Genomic DNA, 26,656 nt, shown 5'->3' with positions numbered 1-26,656 from the left:
AGGAGACTTTTCAGTATCATTAAGTGCTTATATGAAGACTGTTTGAATTGCAGTGATCTTTTGACCGATTACAATTTAAAACAGGAATGAGAAATTTCAAACTGAATTGCCCTTTTTAAAAATTTGAGCCAGTGGGCAATTTGGAAATTAATCAACCATTACATCCAACAGCTAAAACAAAATGTAATGTGAGTAAAGAACTAGAATTTGATATCTTAATCAACAAATACCCCTCCCTGAGCCATCACCTTATCATGCTGTAGGGTTTTGTGTGTCGCGATGATCCTAGGAGCTAAATTGTCTGGGGCTTCACATCCCTGGTCGGGTCACCCATGACAAACAGGTCCTAGGTGAGGGACCAGACAAAGCACAGCTCAAATTACCCCTTATGATGATAAAAATAAGTGGACCTAAGTTTCCCTTTCCCGGACATGGGTCACTTAGAGGTGGGTCTCGAAGGCGAGCGTCTGGTGGCCGGGCCTACACCCACGAGGCCCGGCCGGGTACAGTCCGAAGAGGCAACGTGTCCCCCTTCCCATGAGCTCACCACCTGCGGGCAGGGCCAAGGGGGTCGAGTGCGTAGTGAGCTGGGTGGCGGCTGAAGGCGGGAACCTTGGCGGTCCGACCCCCGGCTGCAGGGAGTCTAGGGACTTGGAATGTCACCTCTCTGGCAGGGAAAGAGCACGAGCTGGTGTGCAAGATTGAGAAGTTCCGACTTTATATAGTCGGCCTCACCTCCACACACAGCTTGGGCTCCAGTACCAGTGCTCTTGAGAAGGGTTTGCCTATTTTCCACTGGAGTTTCCCACGGTGAGAGGCGCTGAGCAGGTGTGGGCAAACTGATTGCCCCCCTGAGTCGGTGCCTGTACGTTGTGGTTTACCCCAGTGCACAAGCAGGTAGCCTCCCTCTGCCTTTGGGTGGAGGGACGGGTCCTGACTGTTGTTTGTGCCGATGCACTAAACAGCAGTTCAGAGTACCCACCCTTTTTGGAGTCCTTGGAGGAGGTGCTGGAGAGTGCCGGGGACTCGCTCGTTCTGCTGGGGGACTTCAACGCTCACGTGAGCAATGACAGTGAGACCTGGAAGGGTGTGATTGGGAGGAATGCCCCCCCAACTAGAGCCCGAGTGATGTTCTGTTATTGGACTTCTGTGCTCGTCATGGATTGGACATAACGAACACCATGTCCATACTTGGCACCAGGACACCCTAAGCCAGAGTTTGATGATCGACTTTGTGGTCATGTCATTAGACTTGCGGCCGCATGTCTTGGACACTCGGGGGGGAAAAGAGAGACAGAGAAGTCAACTCATCACCACCTGGTGATGATTTGGCTCCGATGGTGGGGGAAGATGCCGGTCCGACCTGGCAGACCCAAACATTTTGTGAAGGTCTGTTGGGAACGTCTGGCACAGTTCCCTGTCAGGAGCTTCAATTCCCACCTCTGACAGAACTTTGCCCACCTTCCGGGGGAGACGGGGGACATTGAGTCCGAGTGGACCGTGTTCCGTGCCTCCATTGTTGAGGCAGCTAACTGGAGCTGTGGCCTTAAGGTTGTCATGGCGGCAATCCCCGAACCCGTTGGTGGACACCAGCAGTAAGGAATGCCGTCAAGGTGAAGAACGAGTCCTTGGCCTTTTTGGGCTGTGGGATTCCAGAGGCAGCTGATTGGTACTGGCTGGCCAAGCGGAACACAGCTTTGTTGGTCGCTGAGGCAAAAACACAAAATTTCCACAATTGAGTACTAAATAGCTCTGTCTTTGCATATTTTCAGCAACTATGTTCAAACATGTATTGTGTGTCATGTACTTTTCAGTGTCTTTTTGCACTTTCTATGCAGAATGTGTTTTAACAATCACTGTATTCTTGTTTAACCCCCACAGGTGGCTCAGAAAGTCCTGAAAAATGCCAAGCTGGCATGTAACCGCTTGGGCCAGTACAGGATGCCTTTTGCTTGGTCAGCAAGGTAATTTATTTTTCAGTTGACTTGCAACTGTATAAACTTTAACCTTAAATTATATGAACACATTATGGATAATGTATTCAGTATTATACTACACCCACCCCCACCCCCAGTTACAGAGTCCCATCCATTAAAATATGAATGGCTTCACATGCACTGTATTGACAAATATTTGGGAAAAACAAATTTTTGTAATTGTATCCCACCAAAGGAACCCGTGGATACAATGGGATTGATAGTCAATTGTCAGTGCTGACTTTAAATTGTCTTTGTTGCAGGCCGTTGTTCAAAGATGCTTCTGGGACTCTTGACAAAAGTGCTCGCTTCTCACCTTTGTACAGACAGGACAACAACAAGCTGTCCAATGACGACATGCTCAAACTGCTGGCTGACTTCCGAAAGTTTGTATTAAACTATTTTACATTTGTTGTTTTAAACATCAGTTGGAACACTGCCAGTTGATATCAAAAATAAAATGTGTCTTCACGTCGTTAAATGCATCAATCAATTAGCAGATGTGTAACTTTGTTTCATTTCAGGCCAGAGAAGATGGCCAAGCTACCTGTAATCCTCGGAAACCTTGACATTAACATCGACAATGTTGCCCCCGACTTGACCAGTAAGCACTCGAATGTCACTTCTTGGTCAAATCAGATGTGGCTCATGTTTCCTGCTGACTGTTTGTGCTTTCCGTCCATCCTGCTTCTGTAGATTGTGTTACCTCATCCTACATTCCTGTGAAGCAGTTTAATGTGAGCGAGAAGAGCCCCATCTTCTTTGAGGTGGAGGAGTTTGTGCCATACATAGCCAAATGTTCCCAACCTTTCACCATCTACAATAATCACCTCTACGTCTACCCCAAATTCTTGAAGTATGACGGCCAGAAGTCTTTTGCGAAGGTATCACAAGAGTGCTTGTGAGGGCAAAACATTTTTTTTAACCCTCTAAAATACCCTTAACTCCAACATTCTTAGTAGTAAACCTTGTGACTTATTGTGTCTAACAAAAGGCTAGAAACCTGGCTGTCTGCATTGAGTTCATGGACTCAGATAATGAAGATGCTTTACCACTTAAGGTAAATGGATCTCGGTGTAAAAACAAAGGACATTCCCAACCAACATAAGCTTTAACCAGAGATTGCTATCATTCCACAGTGCATCTACGGGCGGCCTGGAGGACCTCTGTTTAGTAAAAATGCCTTTGCTGCAGTATTACATCATCAGCAGAACCCCGAGTTCTACGATGAGGTAATTAGTACGTAAATACAAATACATAAATTCGGTCCATGCCAGAATGTTTGCGTGAATTTTTCTCTCCCAGTTTAAGATTGAGCTTCCAACCCAACTCCATGAGAAACATCATCTGCTCTTCACTCTCTACCATGTCAGCTGTGAGAGCAACAGCAAAGCCAGCACTAAAAAGAGAGAGCAGGTTGAAACGCAAGGTAGCCAAATCCCGTCAAATCCTCGCCTATTCAAAGTTCCCAGTGAAATTGCTGCTTTCTTTACATTCCGCATCCGCTCTCAGTGGGTTACGCCTGGCTTCCGCTACTGAAAGACGGCCGTGTGATCATGAACGAGTGTCACATCCCTGTGGCGGCCAATCTGCCCGCTGGATATCTCAGCTGCCAGGAAGGTGCAAGTAAGGTAACTGCTCAGTGTTCACGTACCTGCACAATCGAAAGAGACTACATGACCCGCGCCTTAGGCCCGCCTCCAAATGTACGACATTGCGGATTGCAACTAAACTGGACATCCGTGAAGAAATTAGTTGGCGACTCACACCCGCACACCTGGTATTTGACCTTCACACAACGGAAAAACTGTGACCCCTGGTGTATAAACAATAAATACATATTTTGAAGCTTCACTTATTCTACATCACTGTACCGTATTATTTTTTTATTGAACCAGAAACAACACGATGTGATCATCAAGGAAGGATCGTCTTGCCCTGGTCACTGTAGCTATATTATAGTAGTACTAATACCAAGTGAGAAATAAATGATATTTATTATTTATTAAAAAATGACATATTGCATTTATATTAATGTGTATTATTGTGGTTGGTTTTTGCAGTAGTTAACTCATTGCCTGACAGTTCTGGGGTTAAAATCTCAGGTGCATGTTTTCCTCAAGCTTGTTTGCTGGTTTTTACCCCATTTGAGTATATGAAATGACATGAGGTAATTGTTAATATCTCTTTTTGTACTTTTAGCATTCGGGTCCAGAAGTGAAATGGGTGGATGGAGGCAAACCTTTATTTAAAGTGTCGACTCACCTCGTGTCCACCATTTACACTCAGGTTGGTTTACTTTTACTGTGAGTAATGTGACGGATTCCACTGATATGAATTGAGTACTGATTTCACCACTTGTACTTTTGTTACAGTATACCTCACGGTGAATTGACAAGCCTTCTTTGTGTTTCAGGATCAACATTTGCACAATTTCTTTCATCACTGTCAGAGCATAACATCGTCACCTCAGGCGCAAGGAGGTGAACTAGTCAAATACCTGAAGGTTAGTATACACGTATTTTAAAATGTTCTCTGTTTGGAGGTTAGTTATGAAATAATTATAATTACGTGGCCATTGCATTACATGTATGCAGGCTCAGAGTTGTCTCAATTTGATGACATCTTATTCCTGGAATTCTAAATTGTATTAAATGACATATTTTCCCCCTTGCATCACCTTTCAATCATGCAACCACAGACAAAACACACTTGACTCATGATGATTCTTAACCTAGTGTCTACTGTGTTTTGAAATGCAGTGGTTATAAAAAGTCTACACACTCTTGTTTAAATGTTAGTTTTTGTGATAAGCTATATGAAAATGTGAAAAATCATTTCAAAACTTCTATCGCTATTATTGTGACCTCTATGACCTGTACAAGTCAAAAAACTTTTTTAAAAATCTTTCTGGGGGGGGGGGGGGGGGGGGGGGTGTTAAAAAACAACTGAGAAAATGTGGTTGCACAAGTGTACACACCCATAATTTAGATGTGGCTGTGTTCAGAATTAACCAACAACATTCAAACTCATGTTAATGTGCCTTTGATTAAGCCGAAATAAATTAAAGCTGTTCTAGTAGGCTTTCCTGATTTTTTATTTATTTTTTTCTGCTTTCTAGAAGAAGCCCAACGGTTTTGTGTGAACACTGCCTGCTATTTTGAACTGGTCATGATTCCCTCCACTGGCAACAACATTAAGTGCACTAATTAGCTCCAAGACAAGACGAGTGTGAGATGAGAGAGGCAAAATAATAGCAACAGCTCATGTGATTTGAATGACACACTGCATTTCTACACCACTACAAACTACTCAGCCATTCATTCATTTTCTATAGGGCTTATTCTCGTTAGGTTCACTGGTGAGCTAAAGCCTAACTAAGCTGACTTTGGGCAAGTGGCAGGGTGCACACTGGATCAGGTTCACATACAGTATAGACAAACAACTATTCACACTCCCAGCTGGAGTACCCAAAGAAAAATTAAGAACAAAATGGTAGAAAATGAAGCATTTTTATCTTTGTAAGAGAACAGTTTGTGGTCCATTAGTTCTTATTACATTTTGCAGGTGTACCTAATATTATGGTCACTTAATTGCCAGCCCTTTGAAGACAATTATCATATTCATATCGCTTCCTATGCTAATCAGTTCACTGACCCCCCTCCCCACTTCATGTTAATAACATCGTGGTCTTTTTTTGTGCATGTTCATATATAGAGACCAAAAACATACCAGTTGACTGAGCTAAGACCCTAAATTGTTGATCAGTCACACCACTCCTCCTGACGCCTCCAGAGGATCATCAGTATAGATAATAGACGGATGGTTGCTGTAATGATACTTCTCAAACATCCCTCTGTGCTGCTGTCCTATTAGAGTCTGCACGCCATGGAGAGTCACGTGATGATCAAGTTCTTGCCCACTACACTGAATCAGCTGTTTCGAGTGCTGACCAGTGCCAGTCAAGAAGACGTGGCGGTCAACGTCACGAGGCGAGTATCTTCGGCATACACCTTGTGGACAGAAGAACCCCTTGATCAGACCTTCACACCTTTTCTTGATGCTTTTATAGAGTCATGATCCACATTGTAGCCCAGTGTCATGAGGAGGGATTGGAGCACTACCTGAGATCATATATGAAGGTTAAAAAGAAATAACATTGCTTATTGGTTTAGTTTCCCTCACACCGTCTTATCTTTTTATCTACCTATTGCTATCTATCTATCTATCTATCTATCTATCTAGCTCTCTAGCACTATACCTATCTACCTCTCTCTACCTACATCTCTCGGTAAATGTCTATTGATAGATGTATCTATCGATATAGCTATCTATCTCATGTGTTTCCTCTGGAGACTTCTTCTTCATTGTTATCATTGTTTGTGTTTTTCCAGTTTGTTTTCAAGACAGAGCCATACACAGCGTCCCCCACCCAAACCGTGCACGAAGAGCTGGCTAAAGCCATGACCGCCATCCTGAAGCCTTCCACTGACTTCCTCACTTGTAACAAGCTCCTCAAGGTGATATAGTGGCACTTTTAAAAAGAGATTTGTGTGGCTGCACAGTCTATAATTATGTTTTCATCTTTCTTGTTTCTCTTTCCTGCAGTACTCCTGGTATTTCTTTGAAGCCTTAATCAAGTCCATGGCTCAGTATTTGATTGAGAGTTGCAAATTGAAGGTAAGTTTGCCTACAAGGATGGGACACAAGATGCAGTTGACTCAGAGGTGTGTGCTTACGTCTCCTTCATGACGGCTCATCCCCTTGGCTTTTAGTCGAGCAACATGTCAAGTCTTGTGGATAGCCACAGCACCACAGTCAAAGTAACAGCAAATCTATTCAACACTTACTCAATGTTTAGTTTAATTTGCTGCTGTTGTTCATACCCCATAAAGCAACCACATCCATGTGTTTGTTTTCCACTGACATAATCGGTTGTCCACAAGTGAGCCTTCTACAATAGGATATTTCATCTGTTTGTAAACAGCATTCTCATGATAGAACAAAGTTTGGCAGAGAGAGAGAGAGAAATTAATAATCACTGATATTTGTCAAATTTAATATGAGTGGTACCTTGGCTTACGTGTACCCCGACTTAATGGGTTTTTAATTTACTAGCCATCTATTTCTCAATCTTTTTTAAAATTTGAGTTACGTGCACGCTTCGGATATGCCACCGCTCGAGTTAAGTGAAAACAAAATGGAGACATCAATGCCCTCGCATGTGTGCAAGGAGAGCTACAGTCGCCCATACGTTTTCAGCCATTTATTAAATGGGACAAACAGTTAAACAAACAATTACAAAATGAGAAAACTCACACTGAGACCAAGACGTTCACACTGAACTATAACCAGCCAACCCGACTCCACACACCGCTAAAAAGCACACATCCAACACACGAATAATGAAATGCATGCAGTAATAACACTTTATAGGACTAATTTATTTATTTACATTCTCTTTTAATACCTTTTTTTTTTCAGTGGTATTTTTCTGCATTAAAAAATAATTTTGTTGTTTTTGTGGGGGTTAATGGCATTTCAATTCATTTCAATGAGGAAAATGGATGTGTACAACAGTACGAGTCTCACTCAGCAACATTCTGGTTGTGCCCATCAGCTGTCCTGGAATCAGAGATTCTCAGCATCCTTCCATCACACTGTTGAGACTGTGGTCAACATGATGATGCCTCACATAACCCAGAAATACAAAGACAATCTAGATGCAGCCAGGAACGCCAACCACAGCCTGGCTGTCTTCATCAAGGTGTGCTGACCAGCGCATATCGTTTTAACTTGAGTTCCACACATTTTTCCTCACAATTTTTACATCTCATTTGTAAATATTGACAAAATCACTTCCTGTAGCGCTGTTTCAACCTGATGGACAGGGGTTTTGTATTTAAACAAATCAACAACTACATCAACTGCTTTATGCCTGGAGATCCAAAGGTATGTTGTTGTATTATTATTAATTAACATGTGAGTAATTCCTATTTAGAATGCTTTTGTTTTTATGGCAGGATAATTGAGAATGCACTTACTTGCACATGGTTTTCACAGTTATCTTACATGTTTTGCTTACTGTTGTTCAAACACAGACGCTGTTTGAGTTCAAGTTTGAGTTCCTGCGTGTTGTGTGCAACCACGAGCACTATGTTCCCTTAAACCTCCCCATGCCATTTGGAAAGGGGAGAATACTGAGATATCAAGGTAAGTGAGTTGAAATTGTTGAAATTGGACTTCATGAATTTCCTGTGTGAAGCCAATTGAATCTTTTTTGTTGTTGCATTTTCTGACTTTGCCTTCCTGTTTTTCCTCATTTCTTTTGTCATGTATCTTTATAATCTCTTTAAGATACAGTGGAGTCATACAATGCTCCAGTAGGTAGGTGAAAGGTTTGCTGCTTGCATGCCAGGACATCTAAATCAGATCATTCTGTCTTGAGCCCAGAATGTAGCGAAATCCCTTTGAAAATCTGAATTCAATCTAGTATAGTTGAATAGTGAATGACTGAATGAAGCAAGTCCCTGTTGAATGTAACAAAAATGTACAATGAGCCATCCATCCATCCATCCATTTTCAACACCACTTATCCTGGTTAGGATGGCGGGACGCTGGTGTCTATCCCAGCTGACTCCGGGCGAAAGGCGGACTACACCCTGAACTGGTCGCCAGTCAGTCACAGGGCACATATAGACACGGACAACCATTCGCACTCACATTCACACCATCACTGAGTGGGAACTGAACCCACGCTGCCTGCACCAAAGTCAGGCGAGTGTACCACTACACCATCAGTGACTACAGTGAGCCATTCCTAGAAAATCAAACACTACTTTAAATGTTAACCTGTATACAAATGCAATATTTAAAGAGCTATATAAACATTTGAATCAATTTAAAATTGTTTTAATTGTTGCTGATGCTATGACCAGATTCCCCTTCTCAATCACACACCTGTTTGTACGCAATCATCACTGTTAATTAAAAAGCAGCTCACAACAAAAACATAAATCTCAACAATGTTTTTTCATTAAAATTATCCATCCATCCATCCATCCATCCATCCATTTTCTGAGCCGCTTATCTTCACAAGGGTCGCGGGAGTGCTGGAGCCTATCCCAGCTATCATCGGGCAGGAGGCGGGGTACAGCCTGAACTGGTTACCAGCCAATCGCAGGGCACATATAAACAAACAACCATTCACACTCACATTCACACCTACGGGCGATTTAGAGTCTTCAATTAACCTACCATGCATGTTTTTGGGGATGTGGGAGGAAACCGGAGTGCCCGGAGAAAACCCATGCAGGCACGGGGAGAACATGCAAACTCCACACAGGCGGGGCCGGGGATTGAACCCCGGTCATCAGCACTGTGAGGCAGACGCTCTAACCAGTCATTCACCGTGCCGCCCATTAAAATTATTGTTATTATTAAAAAGGTATATTAGCTGGAAAAGAATGACACAGGCCACAACATTAGGTACACCTGCACAAGCATGTGAATTGAACACAAGAGCTACCCATTTAGTGTTGGTAATGGTTCATGTTGAGTGACATTAGCAATTAAGTATACATTTATAATAACAATATTCTTTATTATGAATTGCATACTAGTATTTTGGTTATTTTGTTTTGCTTGGCTACACAAGCCAAGCAAAACTAAATATTAGAAATAACTTTAATTATGACAGTTGGATTCCTTACTTTGTGTAGGTATATGTCCGTTTGGGCATTTCTTCAATATTGATATTCAGCTTAGTTTGCTCTTTGTCCTCACTAGTAAGACAATTCAGCACTCTAGTAGAACACACTAGTAGAATTTTCTTTCTAATAACGTTATCCCACTCCCCACTACTAGTATGCCCTGAAAGCCGTTTGAGCATTTATTCAATATTCTAAATATCCATCGTGAGGTTGTACTAGTAGGCCAAAAGTGGGACTAGTAATTGGAAAAAATTACTAGTAAGACAACACTCTACTGTTGTGCTGAATTGTCTTACTATTGAGGACAAAGAACATACTAGGTGTTCATATAAGGTTTCATTTTCTGGTTGCAGTCTGCATATCTTCCAAGATGTTTGTTTCTGATTTAATTGTCTCAGATTCAAATGAGATTTGAATCATTCTATTTCCACTGATTGCTTAGTGTTGTTTCCCGTGCCCTAATCTCTTCTGCCTGCACTTCCTCCCCTCAGACCTCCAACTGGATTACTCGCTGACAGATGACTTTTGTAAGAACCACTTCCTGGTTGGGTTGCTTCTCCGGGAGGTCAACGCAGCCCTGCAGGAGTTTAGGGAGATTCGACAGATAGCAATCCAAGTGCTGAAGAACCTGATGATAAAGCACACGTTCGACGACCGCTACACCTCAAAAGTAAGTGCCGTCGTCTTGTCTTAGGGCTTGTTCACTGAATCGCCTCTGTGTCAGATTGCTTTTGGAGACTGCTGCTGAGTGATTCATGTGTTTGCCAGAGTCAGCAGGCGAGGTTGGCGACCCTCTACTTGCCTCTGTTTGGTTTGCTGCAAGAGAATGTCAACAGGCTGAATGTGAAGGAAGTTACCCCCTTCCCCATCAACCACTGTAACAATGTAAGGGCGACACCCACTGGCATATTCTGGATTTACATGTAACTCCATCAACAAAACCGTTATGCAAATCTACAGTATTAGCTGTGCTGTGCTTGTTTATGAAATCCTTAAAAAAAATAAAAATCCATCCATTCATTTTCCGTACTGATGATCCTCATCAGGGTCACGGTTACACCCTTGACTGGTCACTACCCAATTACAGAGCACAAATGACATGCAACCATTCCTACCCACATTCATACCTATGGATAATTCAGTCTTCAATCAGCCCTTTAACTACCCACCTGACCAATCAGAACAAATGATCAGCTTTGCATTTACCATTGATACCATTTCAACCTTTTAAAAGACCATAATATTTTAAAGATTTATTTATTAATTATTTATATTATTTATAGGACGTTTTGTTAACGTCAAACTCAAAGGTGTCTACACCACTGCAAAACATAACATTTATCATTCACCATCTTTGAAAGGGAATAATTTTGATGCAGCTCTTGTATTGAGTCATATTATTTTATCATGTAAATCTAATAAGGTCTTTAGTGAGGGTATATGGCTTGCAAAATTAATATGCTGTTCATGCTGGTCTGCGAACATTAAAATCATCTTGTTTCTATCAGAATGGAAGAGAAGATTCCCTCCTCACTAACGCTTTGATGACACCGCCCAGATCAAGCACTTTTTTGGACACGAGCTTGCACAAAGATGTTTTTGGAGTAATTTCTGGAACTGGTAAGTTGAGTTGAAAGCTGAGGGAGGGAAAATGGGGAAACGCAATACAGTAAGTTTCACAATAATAATAGCACTCTAACAATAATAAATCCTCCTGTTTCTTGCAGCCTCCCCGCAAACATCCTCTACACCCAACATTAACTCTGTGCGCCACGCAGACTCGCGAGGGTCCCTCATCAGCACCGACTCTGGCAACAGTCTGCCCGAAAGGAACGTGGAAAAGGGCAAGTCTTTAGACAAGGTACATTTCTCACACCTCTACAAGGATCACTGACATCACTAAAATTTGTCCACAGGCACTGATGGTACGCAAGTTGCTTTGATTGCATTTGTTTTGTCTCAAATGCCTGTTAGATCTAGGAATGCGCCCATACCGCTTTTCTTCACACAGAATATGAGTTTCTCTTACACACGGAAAAATCTTAGTCCACTTGCCTAGGAGGTACAGTGCCGTGAAAAAGTATTGGCCCCCTTCTCAAATTCTTATATTTTTGCATAGTTTCTCCACTTTGTTTAAGATCCTCCAACAAATGTAAATAGACAAATATAACCCAAGTGAACTTAAAATTTTTTTTTTAAATGGTGATTCTATTTATTGAAGGAAAAAAAAATTATTCTAAGTTACCTAGCCCTATGTGAAAAAGTAATTAGCCCCCTTGTTAAATCATGAATGAATTGTTTCTTAATACCATTTTTGGTTATTTTTCACTGAACACACACAAGCCTGATTACCTCCAGATCTGTTCAATCAAGAAATCACTCCAAACAGAATCAAGTCGGACAAAAGATATAAAAAAAGCTGCAACAAAATGACACGATCCAAAGAAATTCCAGAACAGTCGAGAAATAAAGTAATTGACATCTATCAGTCTGAAAAGGGTTACAAAAGCCATTTCTAAAGCTTTAGGATTCCAGCGAATCATAGGGATAGCCATTATCCTCACATAGAGAAAACATGGAACAGTGGTGAACCTTCCCAGGAGTGGCCGGCCTACAGAGATTACCCCAAGACAACAGCAATGACTCATCCGGGATGCCACAAAGGAACTCATGACAACTTCTAAAGAACTGCAGGCCTACCTTGCCTCAGTTAAGGTCAGTGTTCATTACAAAACAATAAGGAAGAGACGGGAGAAATGGCATCCATGGCAGAGTTCCAAGGCATAAACCACTGCTGACAAAAAAGAACATAGAGGCTAGTCTTACTTTTGAAAGAAAAAAAATCTCCATCAGAATGATTCCCAAGAGTTTACGGAGAATATTATATGGACTGACGAGATGACAGTTGATCTTTTTGGAAGGTGTGTGTCTTGCGACATCTGGTGTAAATGTAGCACAGTATTTCAGAAAAAGAACATCATACAGTCAAACGTGGTGGTGGTAGTATGATGGTCCTGGGCTGCTTAGCTCCTTCAGGACCTGGATGACTTGCTGTGATTGAACCATAAATTCTGCTCTTCAACAGAAAATCCTGAAGGAGAATGTTCAGCCATCAGTTTGTGACCTCTAGCTGAAGCTCACTTGGGTTCTGCAGCAGGATAACGATCTAAAACGCACCAGCAAGTCAACTTCTGAATGGCTTAAAGGAAGCTTTTGGACTGGCCTAGTCAAAGTCCAGACTTCAATCCGATTGAAATCCAGTGGCATAACCTTGAAAAGGCCGTCCATGCTTGAAAACCTTACATTTTTGCTAAATTCAAACAATTCTGAGAGTGGGCCAAAATATCTCCACAGGGATGTGAAAGACTCATTGCCAATTATAGAAAACGCTTGATTTCAGTTGTTGCTGCTGAGGCTGGCCCAACCAGTATTGAGGTTTAGGGGGCCATTACTTTTCACATGGGCCAGGTAACCTTGAATAGGTTTTTTTTTTCCTTAATAAATGAAGTCACCATTTATAAACAGCATTTTAAGTTCACTTGGGAAATATTTGTCTGATATTTACATTTGTTTGATGATTTTTAACATTAAAATGGGGAAACTATGCAAAAATATAAGAATTTGAGGAGTGGCCAATACTTTTTCATAGCATTGTGTATGTGCTGCTTCTGTTGTGTACACCTTGGCATCCAAGGAGGCAGTGTGGTGCCTCCCGATAACACGTCAATTTGATGAAAACTCACAACAAAGAACTTCTCGGCAAAACTGCCGGAATATAACTCCTTTTTCACAGAACAGATATCCCTGTTAGTATTATGGTGTCTTTCTGTATATGTTGCTGCATACTTTGTGTTTGAATATTTGTTATTTATGGGTTTACACTGCAAAATCGATGCTATTCATTAGCCCATCTACAATGTTTTACATTGTGTGTTAGCATTAAGCTAGCGGATGTTAGCAAGATGAAAAAGAAGTCAATGTGTGCTTGCTTCAAGCAGTTTTATTCGACACTCCCAATGGAGGTTTACATCAAAACTAACATAAAATAAAGGTAATTACATATTGTATTAATGTACACATTGACTCTTTTTCAAGCGGACATAATAGCATAGCACATGACAGGCTCGTATCTGGTGTTGAAATGTCGGAGAATTTTTACAAATACAGTATGGGCACCGATAATGTGCATCATCTGTTACAGCCTACAGCAACCGAGTGCTTTGTTGTATCAGTGCCACAGAAAAATCTCATCTTTGACCTGACTGCAAACAATCCTCTTAAAAAGATTTCATATTGCTTGTGGCTGAAAGTCCTCAAATTTCTATAAGTAGTGTTGTAATGTTTGTCTGTCACAGAGCCAGCCTGCCTCGTCATTGGGCAGCTCCCTTCTCCGATGCGATAAATTAGACCAGGCGGAGATCAAGTGCTTCCTCATGTGCTTCCTACATGTGCTCAAAAGCATGTCTGAGGGTAAGATGTCATTGTTTTTGCCCCATCACCTGTTAACTTCCAAACTAGACTAAATACAACTTACGGAATGTAACTATGCCACCCTCTAGATGCTTTGGTCAGATACTGGAAGAAAGCTACATCTTCTGAGCTGATGGACTTCTTCACACTTGTCGAGTAAGACGTCTCAACATCCTCATTTTGACTTGAGTGTTAATGTTTGTTTTATTTTTATGGTCTGATTTTCCTTTTTTCCCCCTTCAGGGTGTGTCTCCATCAATTCAGATACATGGGAAAGCGATACATCGCAAGGTAATGTTGTTTAGATCGTGATGCAAAAATTGCATCTTTTAGATTTCTTTGTACTAACTTGTTTGAAGAATTTCACACATTTGATTGACTCAAAGGCCATATTTATCTAACTTTAAACATCCATCCATCCATCCATCCATTTTTTGAGCCGCTTATCCTCACAAGGGTCGCGGGAGTGCTGGAGCCAATCCCAGCCATCATCGGGCAGGAGGCGGGGTACACCCTGAACTGGTTGTCAGCCAATTGCAGGGCAAATATAAACAAACAACCATTCACACTCACATTCACACCTACGGGGAAATTTACAGTCTTCAATTAACCTACCATGCATGTTTTTGGGGTGTGGGAGGAAACCGGAGTGCCCGGAGAAAACCCCACGCAGGCACGGGGAGAACATGCAAACTCCACACAGGTGGGGTCGGGGATTGAACCCCGGGCCTCAGAACTGTGAGGCAGACCCTCTAACCAGTCGTCCACCGTGCCGCCACTTTAAACATTACTAGTAAATTAAATCCATTAACAGTTCTCTCTTCTTGCCTTATTATTGGGTGATTTATAATGCATTAATGTTTATGGTCATAATTTGCATTGGTGTAGAAGCACACTGATTTACACTGAGTGGGGTTTCGAATAATATTTTTGATTGTGCAGATGTAATAATGTGTCCAATGAGTAGAAATGTGAGAAATGATTTGACTTCCAATTCGTGAAAGCAAATTAAAGATACAGTTGACCACAGAGTCGGCGAAACTTGTGGAGTGGGAGGGCACGGTGCTCAGGGGGCACTTCCAACAAAGACAGCAACCATGCTCACTTGTTCATGTTACTCTTTGATGGGTTGCTACATGTAATTATGGTACTAATAATCTAGATGTGCTCAAATAGGCACCACCCTCTGCAATGATTATAAAAGGGGCAAAGGGGGACATCAAAGGCAAGCCTAAAATGCGGGTGTGGCAGTTCCCCTCCCACCTCTGGTTGACCAGTTCTCCATTTCCATTTGACATCTTAAAGATATGTTGTACTGATGCTCATTTCGGGTCTCCGGGTGTAAACAGTGAATGTAAATATTACTAAATAACAGTATTACCGTAATAATTTCTTTACTCAAAATGGAGCCAAACAACTTGGCTCAGGCCTCAACTCCCAGGGTCCTTTGGGTGTTCTTTTTCTCTCTCTCTCTAACTCCTCATCACTGTTTCTCTACTCACATTAATGCTGGCAAGTTTAACCCTGTGAATTAAAACCTGGCTCCTGCCCTCTCCTGCTTGGGTAAGCTATCTGTGTGGAATAGACTACTAATGCACGCTCCTTCTATCTTTTTTTGGTGAGGTTGCAGTGCTGTGATGACTGTCATTACGACATGCATGGCTGCCTTAGACTGAAGCGCTTTAATACTTCTTGATAAGATGATTGGTTTTTGCATGACAACTACATGAATGACTAACTACAGTCATTGTATAACAGTTGCAACAGTGCAGCTCTACACTTGTTGTCCTCAGAACTTTATATACCCCCATGAATATGAATGTCATGGCAATATTTTGGTGGGTCAGAATGTACAACAAACACTATATGGATTAAAATTCATAATGATGGAATTAATCAGGAGTTGGTCTTAGTTCTCATTGAATTTTAAGACATTCTGGATGTGCTTATGCTTAAATTTAGGCAAGTTAATTTTCTCTTCCAGCATATCTGTGTCCCAGTGCATAAAACCCACTATTGCCATCAAGTTCATATCCGTTAACTTCTGACCACAGCTGTCTATAGTCACCGCGCCTCATTTGTGAATGTATGACTGGAAAAAAATATATAATGAATTCTGTATGCTCCACTGACTTCTGAGTGCTATTCAAAAGTTATCCTAACCTGCTCTGCTGTAAAGTCTGGTAGACTCATCAATCGCTGTCCTGTTTCCTCATTAGGAACCAGGACGGGGCAGGACACGTAGCGCATGAGCGGAAGTCTCAGACTCTGCCTGTGTCCCGTAACAGGGCGGGAATGATGCATGCCCGCTTACAGCAGCTCAGCAGCCTGGATAACTCATACACTTTTAACCACAGTAAGTGCTCCGTCCTGTACTTGTCAACATCTTAAAACCAGAAATTAAAAGCTCTGCCTTCTCATGCTTTCTACATCATCACCATCATCATCTAATTCACAAACCAGTTTGCCATCACGATGAAAATGGCTTTTCTAAGTCTGAGTTAGCTTTTTCTGCCTTTAAGATCTGTGACAAGTCTCTTACAAAGGTTTCTTTGTGCTTGCAGTGTAAAAAAGATTTCAAGTATTCTTGGAATATCTGTAGAGCATGGTAAGAACGTATCGGGATGGCACGAAGTTTCCAAACATTCACTCCCTCTGTACAGGAGCCCGACCAATTAATCGGGCTGATTATAACGCATCATTGACAAAGCAACATCAGTTAATTTGTAACTGATGTTTTAAGTTTTTTGCTCTCCGGAGATTACGTTCCGCTGGTGCTGTTTACCTGTGCCGCACTCTGCCCAAGTGCCTGGCCTCTTGCCCTTAAACACAAACACACAGATCACCAGAGTGTAGCAAACTTCTTCCCAACTCACACTCGCTCGGGCACATCAGCTGTGTCAAGGAGAGCATCATAATTTATTTCCTGAAAGTTTTATCTAGCATATTACAGCGTTTTAACGTTGCAGAAGTTGCATCGTTGAACTAAAAGATATATGCAACTGTTAATGTCCACTGTTATCTTAGACTACTATGCAGCCTTTTAAGAATGTGTAAATCAGGCATCCCCAAAGTCTGGCCCGCGGGCCAAATCCGGCCCGAGTCGAAATTTCCTCCGGCCTGAAGCATCATGTCATAAAATGAATGTGGCCCGCCAGCACAGTTTACCACAGTAAACAATACACACATACAAAAAAAAAAGCCATTTTATATTTCAACAGAGGGTGGCAGTAGACCTGTGGCCGCACTCTCGTCGCGTGACCTGTGGTATGTTTTTAGCCCATTTCTAAAATGGCAACTGACACTAAAAAGAGGAAAGTTGACAACGCAGGCCGCCGTGTCCTGGACAAGTGGATTTTTTCACTGACATACGAAACAACTGTGTCTGCCTAATTTGCCAAGAGACTGTGGCTGTTTTCAAAGAATTTAATATTAAGAGGCACTACCAGACGAAACATGCTAACTACGACAAGCTAACAGCGAACAAACGTGCCGAAAAACTGAAGCCACTGGAAGCTGTTTTGATAGCACAGCAGCGTTTCACAATCGCCTGTGACTCAAATGAAAATTCTACAAAGGCGAGCTACAAGTCTCAGTGAATTTATTTTTTTGTGATGATCAAACCATAGTTTTGTCAAATAGTCACTATACTATTCTTTGTCAAAATGCACTCGGATGTGATTTGCTAAAACAAAATCAATAAATACATGTTTCTAAAAAAATTCAGTCAACTTTCATAAAATAGTTCATTTGTATTTAAATTATTATTATTATAACCTTTAACTATCCTGATAATGCAATTGAAAACAGATTCTCATTTGCAATATCGACCTAGTTGCAGACAGCAAAGTGATATAGTTACATATTTACATGTTAATTTACAATGGTAATGGTTCGAGGAATGTCAGACCGAATGGTCGGCCCCCATACATTTTCATCTGACCAAATATGGCCCTCTTTGCAAAACGTTTGGACACCCCTGGTGTAAATTGTCTTTGTGAGGTAAGCAAAAATTAATGCAACTGTTAATTTCTTTGTCCACCATTATCTAATAAGTAAGTTGGTATACATCTTTACACTTTACGGTCCTTATGTTGATAGTGCTACTAATTAAAATGTCTTATTTTAATTTAGTAGTGCTCTGCCTCTTTGTCTTGAATCATATTAGGGGTATTACAAGAATTTGTGTTCATATACAGTATATGTTCTGTGTATACCAATGTTATTGTTTCATATATTGACTGATTGTATTTTATTTATTCATTATTTTAGGGTTGTTGTTTTTTTTTGCCCCGATATCGGTATGGCATCAGCCCCAAGATGCCCATATCGGTCGGGCTCTACTCTGTATAATGGGTTGAATTGGAGCATTTCACTGAGTTCAAGCTCATCTGCTTTTTCCATTTCCTTGACATTCAATCTTGCCAAATATGTATGCTTTTATTTCCGCTCGCACAAAAAAGTATTATTATACATCTTCAGCTTGTTACTTAATTGCAAAAGCTGAAGTGACCTCCGTGGAGGAAAGTGTAATAATTTGTTTTCATGTCAAATTTTCAACTTTTGTTTAACCTTATTTGACATTTTATTTAATGTTGGTACTGCTACACTGAATATGAAATGAAATGTGAACATACTACAGCCATCTGTTCTCTTTAGCTTACAGTCACACGGACCCAGACGCATTAAATCACTCTCTGCTGGAGGCCAACATTGCCACCGAAGTGTGCCTCACCGTCCTGGACACCCTCAGTATCTTTATCATGGATTTCAAGGTAATAAACTATGACATGATAGAATACTTTTACAGTAGTTTCCTATGTAATACAATGCATTATGTGTTTGGACCAAATTCTAGTTAACTCTGTCAACTCTGAATATTAAGTCATGTCACTTTTCAACTTAAACCATCTATCTTCACTCTTAAATCTAGATCCAGCTATGCTCCGACCATGGCCACAGTCCACTGATGAAGAAAGTTTTTGAAGTCCACCTCTGTTTTCTGCGGATCAATCAGTCGGAAACTGCCCTCAAACAAGTTTTCACTTCACTGCGGATGTTCATCTACAAGGTGGAGATGATGCCTGATTATTATCATCACATCCTTAGCCTATCTTTGCAACTCACGGCGCTTCTGTCTTTTCAGTTTCCCAGCACGTTTTTTGAAGGCCGCGCTGACATGTGCGCAGCATTCTGCTACGAGATCTTAAAGTGTTGTAACTCCAAACTGAGCTCCATTCGCAGCGATGCCGCCCATCTGCTCTACTTTCTCATGAAGAGCAACTTTGACTACACAGGACGCAAGTCTTTTGTCAGGACACACTTGCAGGTGGGATAATCTTCCTCTGAGAATAAAACATGTCATTTTTAAATGCAGAACCTGGATGCATTTTACAACAAAAAAATACTGTATATATAATAATGAACTTGTCTTCCATGCTTTGAGCGATGTGATTTGGTATTAGAAATTCAATATATACATTATTTTGGGGTCAATGGAGCATCGTTGATGTTATACTACTTTTCTTATAGCAGTCAATCTCTCACAAAGAAATTTTTACAAGTCCGTGCATGTGGGAATCATCCAAAGTTTTGCAACAACATGAAATGCTTTTACAGTATATGCACAATTCAGGTCTGAGTTCCTACTGTTACTTGTTAAATGAAGAAAGCAGACAGGCTTCTAATTATTGTTTTATCATTGCATATACATGTGTGTGGTTGTGAAACACTAGTGATTTTTTTATGGTGTAATGCTTTCATTTTAATTTTTAGGTGGTGATTGCTGTAAGTCAGTTGATAGCAGATGTCATCGGTATTGGAAGTACTCGCTTCCAGCATTCCTTGTCCATAATCAACAACTGTGCCAACAGTGACAGAACTATCAAGGTCAGGTTTTTTAGTTACACTCACATCATTGGGTAGTAATGTATGTAGCTATAAGAAGAAATTCTTCCTCAACAGAACACAGCTTTCCCGGTTGACGTGAAGGACCTGACCAAGCGTATCCGAACAGTGTTGATGGCGACTGCTCAGATGAAGGAGCACGAGAGAGACCCTGAGATGCTGGTGGACCTTCAGTACAGCCTGGCTAAGTCTTACACCAGCACACCGGAGCTCAGAAAAACCTGGCTGGACAGCATGGCTCGGATCCACGTGAAGAACGGAGATTTGTCAGAGGTCTTTTGGGGGGGTATAATATATATATTTTTAATAATCTCAGCTCCAGCCTTCCTGTTTGGAGTGCTTGTGTGGGTTTCTTCCCACACTCCAAAAGCGTGTAGGATCAATTCTCCTTGGCCACTTGGGGGCCGTATAATACAGCCATGTGGATGGTTACAATTACTCAGAAATATGACTGTAATTTCTCATGTATAATATGCACCCATGTATAATACGCACTCCCAAAGTTGACCTCAAAATTCTGGAAAACCCTTCTACCTATGTATATATGTGTTTTTACAATGCATGATTTTGCGTCTACCCATATGATCAAAACATGAAGTATTATCTGTATTTTGTTAGTTTTTTTCAAATAATTATTCTGAAGTTAAGCACGTTATTTGAACATGTAATCCTTTTTTATTATTATTTATTTGCTCTTATTTTGAAATTCAAAGCCCTACTTTTATTTAGTAAATTAGAAAACACACAGCTGTGCTCATATGTTTGATTACCCAGGCAGAATTTGTAAGATGGGTACAATTCTTGAAAGAAAACATGAAGGACCAGGTGAAACATATTCAATTTTATTTTAATGGAATTCAAATTAAACGGTCCAGCATTTCAGAAAAGCGTTATCATTCAACAAAACATAACCATAAAGAAATTAATAATGGTTGTTGTTCAGTCATCAGTCATATTTATAAAAAATAAAAAATAAACTATATTTCACAAATCCTGCCAGGGTATGTAAACTTATGAGTACAACTGTACATATATGCAGTCATACGTACCCCTGTCATATTGGAAGGAAAGTGTAGGCTGGACCTTTTTTATAACCACTAGGTGGCAGTGGCATTTTGGAAGTGTACAGCTTTTTCATAACCACTAGATGGTGGCATACATTTATACATACATTTTTTCATACATTTAAAATATGAAGTTTGTTTTCCATTTGCCCCTATACCTATGTATAATGTGCACTATTGACTTTTGACAATTTTGGGGGGGAAGAAATGCGCATTATACACGGGAAATTAGGGTCGTTGTTAGATGCCTGTGAGTATTTTTATATTATCTGTCTGTGTTGCTCCACCTTTTTGTTTTCAAATATCCATTGCGTAAAGGATTTTAACGCCAATTTTATTTGTTAGCCCGTCTTTGACGTTTCTCATTTTGTGTTAGCATTAAGATAGCGAACTTTAAGGCAGTTATGTGGTTGTTTTAAATACTCATCATGTAATTCTCTCCATTACTTGCACTTAGGTGCAATTCAACTTCAGTACCTGACTGTGCTGTTGTCATTTCTTACAGGCAGCCATGTGCTACATTCACGTGGCAGCGCTGGTGGCAGAATACCTACGGAGAAAAGGTACTTTCCGTTCATAAGCTCACCTCTCACACTTTAGCTACTTTCACTGATATGTGCTGTCTCCTATTTTTTTGCAGGAATGTTCAAACAAGGATGCTCTGCATTCCAAATTGTAACGCCAAACGTTGACGAAGAGGCCGCCATGATGGAGGATGTTGGCATGCAGGACGTCCACTTCAATGAAGTATGTTTTGTACGGTTTACTTTGCTCTAAATGCTCCTAAAATATCACTATGTAAATGTGAAATACCTTTTATTCACATTCCCAATTAATGAATTGAATTATACATTTGGAAGAACAATAAAACAGTGGTAAGCATGTCTGCGTCACAGTTCTGACTGTTTTTGAGGATGTTTTTCTGGTGATGCAGTTGCACATTTGTTCATTTTCATTCAGCATGTTCATGCTGAAAGGAGCTGTCATATCAAACTATGAATATTTCCATTAGGACGTCCTCATGGAGCTTTTGGAGGAGTGTGCCGACGGCCTGTGGAAAGCCGAGCGCTACGAGCTCATCTCGGACATTTACAAGTTAATCATCCCCATTTATGAGAAGCAGAGGGACTTTGAGGTACAGAGCTTTCTGGGGTCGAAATTAGATTGAAGCTGTTTTTTTCCTTAACATTCTTGATTCTCTGCGCAGAAACTGGCCCACCTGTACGACACGTTACATCGAGCATACAGTAAAGTGACGGAGGTGATGCACACAGGCAAGAGGCTACTGGGCACCTACTTCAGAGTAGCTTTCTTTGGTCAGGTGAGTTAAACACTCATTTCCATATTCTGGAATTGTTTTACCCAACTTGTTTTGGTGGGGTTGTCGTGATTATTTTTTGTAAGATTTCCAGTTTGAAGTTCAATGTTCCTGTATGACCTAATGCAGTGGTAGTTTTTAATCCATTCTAACACAATTTTCTGCTTTTTTGCTCTCTTTTAAGGCAGCGGTAAGTTGTGCAGTTGCACCTTGCTAGTGTCTCTGAGCTGCCCCTTTATGGTGGTGGGGGTGCCACTCTCCATTGCGCTTACCGTTTCCTGCCTCAGTCGACTATTAGAATCATCTTTACAGCTTCTGCATTCGTTGCATGGCGACTTTACATTTCATATCATTTGTAATACAAATTCTGAGTTTCTGGGTGTGTTTTTTCCACCTGTCACTCTCACAGTATAATGATGCTTTTACTTTCTCCTCTCCACACTGCTTTAGCATTACCAGTTTACTGATTCAGAGGCTGAGGTAAATGAGTGTGATAGTCACCATTATAGGACTGCAGTGTGGTTATAGGGTGTGTTCCTCTCCTTGCTTCTTTCATTCAGTCGATGCCATGCCAATTCAGTGTCGTCTTAATTACCACAGAAATCTTCTTAAAAGGGTCAAAGCATGTCTTTGTTCCTCATGGGACCCACGAGCGTGACATTGAGATCATACTGTACTCCATCTGTGTCCTTTGGGTTGTCTCTTTTCACTGGTTCTTGCTATCAGTAGAGCATACACTCACTGGCCACTATGTTATTATCAGCTCATTTGGATTTCATTTGATTGTGCAGGTGTACCTAATGCTGTGACCAGTGATTGTTATTTTGGTTTGGTGTGCTTGGACATTAAGTAGTGGGTTGATAGATGGTTTGATTGGGTTCTGTGGGCTCATTTATATTTTTTTTGTATAATATGTCCAGCATGTGTTTTTTTTTTTTTACCTTCTTAGGGCTTCTTTGAGGATGAAGACGGGAAGGAATATATCTACAAAGAACCCAAATTCACGCCGTTGTCCGAGATATCTCAGAGGCTCCTGAAGTTGTACTCGGACAAGTTTGGCCAAGAGAATGTAAAGATGATTCAGGACTCTGGAAAGGTAAATGGAGAAGAGAACATGTAAATTCTATACAGAAAGGGCAGAGACTAAACCAAGAAGCTTTTAAATGTGAGGCAGTCATGTTAATCACGTGCCCCACGTCTCTGGTTCTATGTTAGTGAGGGGGGTTCATGGTTGCTTGAGAAGTTCCAATGAACTGCATTAAATTGAAATTAGATTAAATTTACATTAGTTACCTTTTCACTAAAAATATGACTATATTTTGTACTATAACAACAGCGATTGTCAAAGTGTTGCAGAAGTATCACTAGTGGTGCACATACTCCTTGGAGTAGTACACAAAAGAAACACTGCCTCAATACCGTTTAGTTAAAATTTAAAACTTAAAATTTGTTTTTTAAATTCAAAACTTGCATTTCATCTTTAGGTGTGTTTGTTTTTAAACATTTAGTTAGGTGCATGTTTTATTTAGCCTTTATGTGAATACATATTAAGCATTATCTCATTTTTAAATGTCAGCGCATTTTTATGTTCAAATTGCATAATATCACAGTGCCTTACAATAAAATTAAATATACTTGGAAGAAAATCTGTCTCATTTTTTTATGAGGACTTAGGCCTACTACACTACTGTATTTAAATGTTGGTCGTTTTGGTGATACTTGGAGAGGCAGGTATTTTCTTGAGGTGGTATTTGGTGTAAAAAGTTTTGAGTTTATCTACTGTCTACTATAACTTTCAAGTATAGTACTTGTGTTCTTGTTTTCACAATGATAAGTGAAAAGTTCATAATAGAGCCCAGTAGAATTATGTCACCAAAATCAATTACATTTTGTTTGATTTTATCCATTCATCCACCAATTCATTTGAGATACTGTACCATTAACTCTGTTTAGGGTCACCAGAAAACTGGATTCTCACAGGTATAGGGGTGAGAGTTAGAAGACATCTTGAACTCGCCAATCATTGGAATAATGTGAATGGAGAATTTACTAGTTGTGAGAGATGAGGAATGCTGCCCTAAAAAACGATTGGTTGATAAATGTGTTTACTAGAAAGTTGACAAGAGACTCATCAGTGACATATTGTTGTCTCTTCTGCAGATCAACCCTAAAGACCTGGACTCTAAGTATGCATATATACAAGTGACGCACGTGACGCCTTACTTGGAGGACAAGGAACTGGCGGACAGGAAGACGGATTTTGAAAAAAGCCACAACATCTGCCGCTTTGTGTTCGAGATGCCTTTCACCGTGTCGGGCAAAAAGCAAGGCGGGGTGGAGGAGCAGTGCAAACGCAGGACTATTCTAACTAGTATGTGACTTTCCATTTTGTAATGATGTGAATTATTTTTTATTTGGAAGCTTATGAGCGACAGATGTACAATACATCCTAATCTGTGTGTACTTTATGGTATGTTTCTTTTCTGAATGTTGCTCACTGTTAACTGCCTTAATTACAATAAGCAGTTGTCACATGTCGTTCACACATGCGTGAAAGATCTAGATTACACCCTGAGCATGTCAGCTTGTTTCCCCAAGGACTTTTCCCAAGCCGCAATCACACTTGGATATTGCTTTATGGCACAACAAATCCAAAAGTTCAATCTGAGATTTTTATCTTTACTGTCAGTTGCTGTTCCCTTGTTTTCACCTGAGAGCTAAAGGAAAAAAGTTCACCTGTCTGTCGCTTGTCACGTTCTGCTCCCCGCAGCCACGCACCGTTTCCCTTATGTGAAGAAACGTATCGCTGTGATGTACCAGCAACACAACGATCTCAGCCCCATCGAGGTGGCCATCGATGAGATGAGCAAGAAGGTGGCTGAGATAAATCAGCTGTGCTCCTGCAGCGAGGTGGACATGATTCGGCTGCAGCTCAAACTGCAGGGAAGCATCAGCGTCCAGGTCAGGTCATCCAGCACTCAGAGGACATCAAAACCTCCGCCAAGACTTAAACATTTGTCAGTTGTCTGAAATTAGATTTTCCATGTTGCAGTCATATTGTTGCCAAATGCACAGCCTAACACCAGAGGACGGTGGTTTGACAGTATAGTGAACCCCTGTTTATAACAGATAGACCAGACCCACCCATGATAGGTGAAACTTTGCAATAGAGAGAAAATATATTTTTTTATAATTTTCTTTCTTTTTATAGTTTTGCCCCTCATGAACACTTGAAACATTTAAAAATATTACAAAACACTTTTTAAAGTATTATATTTTTACAGTAGTTTACAGTGTTCACGCTCTCGTTTGCACTGTTTTCCAACTAAGACGCAAAGTGTGCTTGCTTCATGCTGTTTATTTGTCACCCTCAGTTAAAGTTTACTGTAAAACTGACATATGAAACGAAAGAGAATTAAACATTTTATATTTAAACACCAAAATGTTTAACCACAAAATAATTAATGGAAACTGCAGCCGATCCGAGCTGACTTTGGGCAAAAGGTGGGCTACACCCTGGACTGACCGTGCCAAGAAGATGCACATAAACAGACAAAATTGGATAAAAGTGGCCTTTATAACATTATAAATCTCATCTTTCTGCAGGTGAATGCCGGACCGCTCGCGTATGCCCGTGCTTTTCTAGATGACGCGAGTGCCAAGAAGTATCCTGATAACAAGGTCAAACAGCTGAAAGAGGTCTTTAGGTAAGTTTTTCCTGACAGACATAAACTTGGATCTTCGTTACGCTCCTATAACGCATCCCGACGCTATCGTCTTCGCACTCAGACATTTCGTTGAGGCGTGCGGACACGGCTTGGGCATCAACGAGCGCCTCATTAAAGAGGACCAGCAGGAGTATCATGACGAGATGAAGGCCAACTATAGAGACCTGGCCAGAGAGCTGTCGATCATCATGCACGAGCAAGTGAGTGCAATGTTTTTCAACGTACAAGTCCAACAAAATAAGATGTAATACTTAATATGCATGTTTATAACACAGTTTTCTTTTTTCTCCTGGTGCTGACATGAGCAGATTGGATGGTAATGATAATCCTAAATATTGTTGTTCGTTGGTCCAGCCAGATGAATGCATTTATGTGCTCTGACATTGACCTGGTCAACACACAATACTCACAAAAAATTGGGTTGTTGGGCTTTTGGGTGAAAGTTTAGGATTAATCTAAAAAGTGGGTGAACTTAATTTGA

The 26,656-nt window shown here is 40.7% G+C and overlaps 1 protein-coding gene across 6 annotated transcripts in view; it reads left to right on the top strand.

Annotated features, from left to right (window-relative positions):
- LOC133410403 (dedicator of cytokinesis protein 9-like) overlaps positions 1–26,656 on the top strand; it is a 79,121-nt gene that overhangs the window by 50,110 nt on the left and 2,355 nt on the right. For 3 of the 6 annotated variants that reach the window (XM_061691550.1, XM_061691546.1, XM_061691549.1), the window contains exons 14-52: positions 1,882–1,964; positions 2,240–2,362; positions 2,501–2,580; positions 2,673–2,860; positions 2,971–3,036; positions 3,116–3,208; positions 3,282–3,405; positions 3,489–3,607; positions 4,179–4,265; positions 4,393–4,482; positions 5,853–5,968; positions 6,049–6,118; positions 6,371–6,496; positions 6,585–6,656; positions 7,597–7,743; positions 7,845–7,928; positions 8,078–8,189; positions 10,180–10,358; positions 10,457–10,573; positions 11,197–11,308; positions 11,416–11,549; positions 14,044–14,158; positions 14,248–14,314; positions 14,402–14,449; positions 16,447–16,514; positions 18,818–18,933; positions 19,092–19,229; positions 19,305–19,487; positions 19,934–20,047; positions 20,123–20,338; positions 21,635–21,692; positions 21,770–21,876; positions 22,142–22,264; positions 22,337–22,450; positions 23,397–23,543; positions 24,608–24,818; positions 25,218–25,408; positions 26,054–26,154; positions 26,237–26,375. In XM_061691550.1, the coding sequence (XP_061547534.1) occupies positions 1,882–1,964; positions 2,240–2,362; positions 2,501–2,580; positions 2,673–2,860; positions 2,971–3,036; positions 3,116–3,208; positions 3,282–3,405; positions 3,489–3,607; positions 4,179–4,265; positions 4,393–4,482; positions 5,853–5,968; positions 6,049–6,118; positions 6,371–6,496; positions 6,585–6,656; positions 7,597–7,743; positions 7,845–7,928; positions 8,078–8,189; positions 10,180–10,358; positions 10,457–10,573; positions 11,197–11,308; positions 11,416–11,549; positions 14,044–14,158; positions 14,248–14,314; positions 14,402–14,449; positions 16,447–16,514; positions 18,818–18,933; positions 19,092–19,229; positions 19,305–19,487; positions 19,934–20,047; positions 20,123–20,338; positions 21,635–21,692; positions 21,770–21,876; positions 22,142–22,264; positions 22,337–22,450; positions 23,397–23,543; positions 24,608–24,818; positions 25,218–25,408; positions 26,054–26,154; positions 26,237–26,375 (4,578 nt within the window). Of the gene's footprint in view, positions 1–1,881; positions 1,965–2,239; positions 2,363–2,500; positions 2,581–2,672; positions 2,861–2,970; positions 3,037–3,115; positions 3,209–3,281; positions 3,406–3,488; positions 3,608–4,178; positions 4,266–4,392; positions 4,483–5,852; positions 5,969–6,048; positions 6,119–6,370; positions 6,497–6,584; positions 6,657–7,596; positions 7,744–7,844; positions 7,929–8,077; positions 8,190–10,179; positions 10,359–10,456; positions 10,574–11,196; positions 11,309–11,415; positions 11,550–14,043; positions 14,159–14,247; positions 14,315–14,401; positions 14,450–16,377; positions 16,515–18,817; positions 18,934–19,091; positions 19,230–19,304; positions 19,488–19,933; positions 20,048–20,122; positions 20,339–21,634; positions 21,693–21,769; positions 21,877–22,141; positions 22,265–22,336; positions 22,451–23,396; positions 23,544–24,607; positions 24,819–25,217; positions 25,409–26,053; positions 26,155–26,236; positions 26,376–26,656 lie in introns of all 6 variants that reach the window. The other 3 variants (XM_061691548.1, XM_061691545.1, XM_061691547.1) reach the window with 1 other exon arrangement.

Source organism: Phycodurus eques, chromosome 12 (genome assembly GCF_024500275.1).
Source record: "Phycodurus eques isolate BA_2022a chromosome 12, UOR_Pequ_1.1, whole genome shotgun sequence".
NCBI lineage: Eukaryota > Metazoa > Chordata > Actinopteri > Syngnathiformes > Syngnathidae > Phycodurus > Phycodurus eques.
The sequence above is the reverse complement of the archived record's forward strand: the minus strand, read 5'-3'. Positions and strand labels throughout refer to the sequence as shown.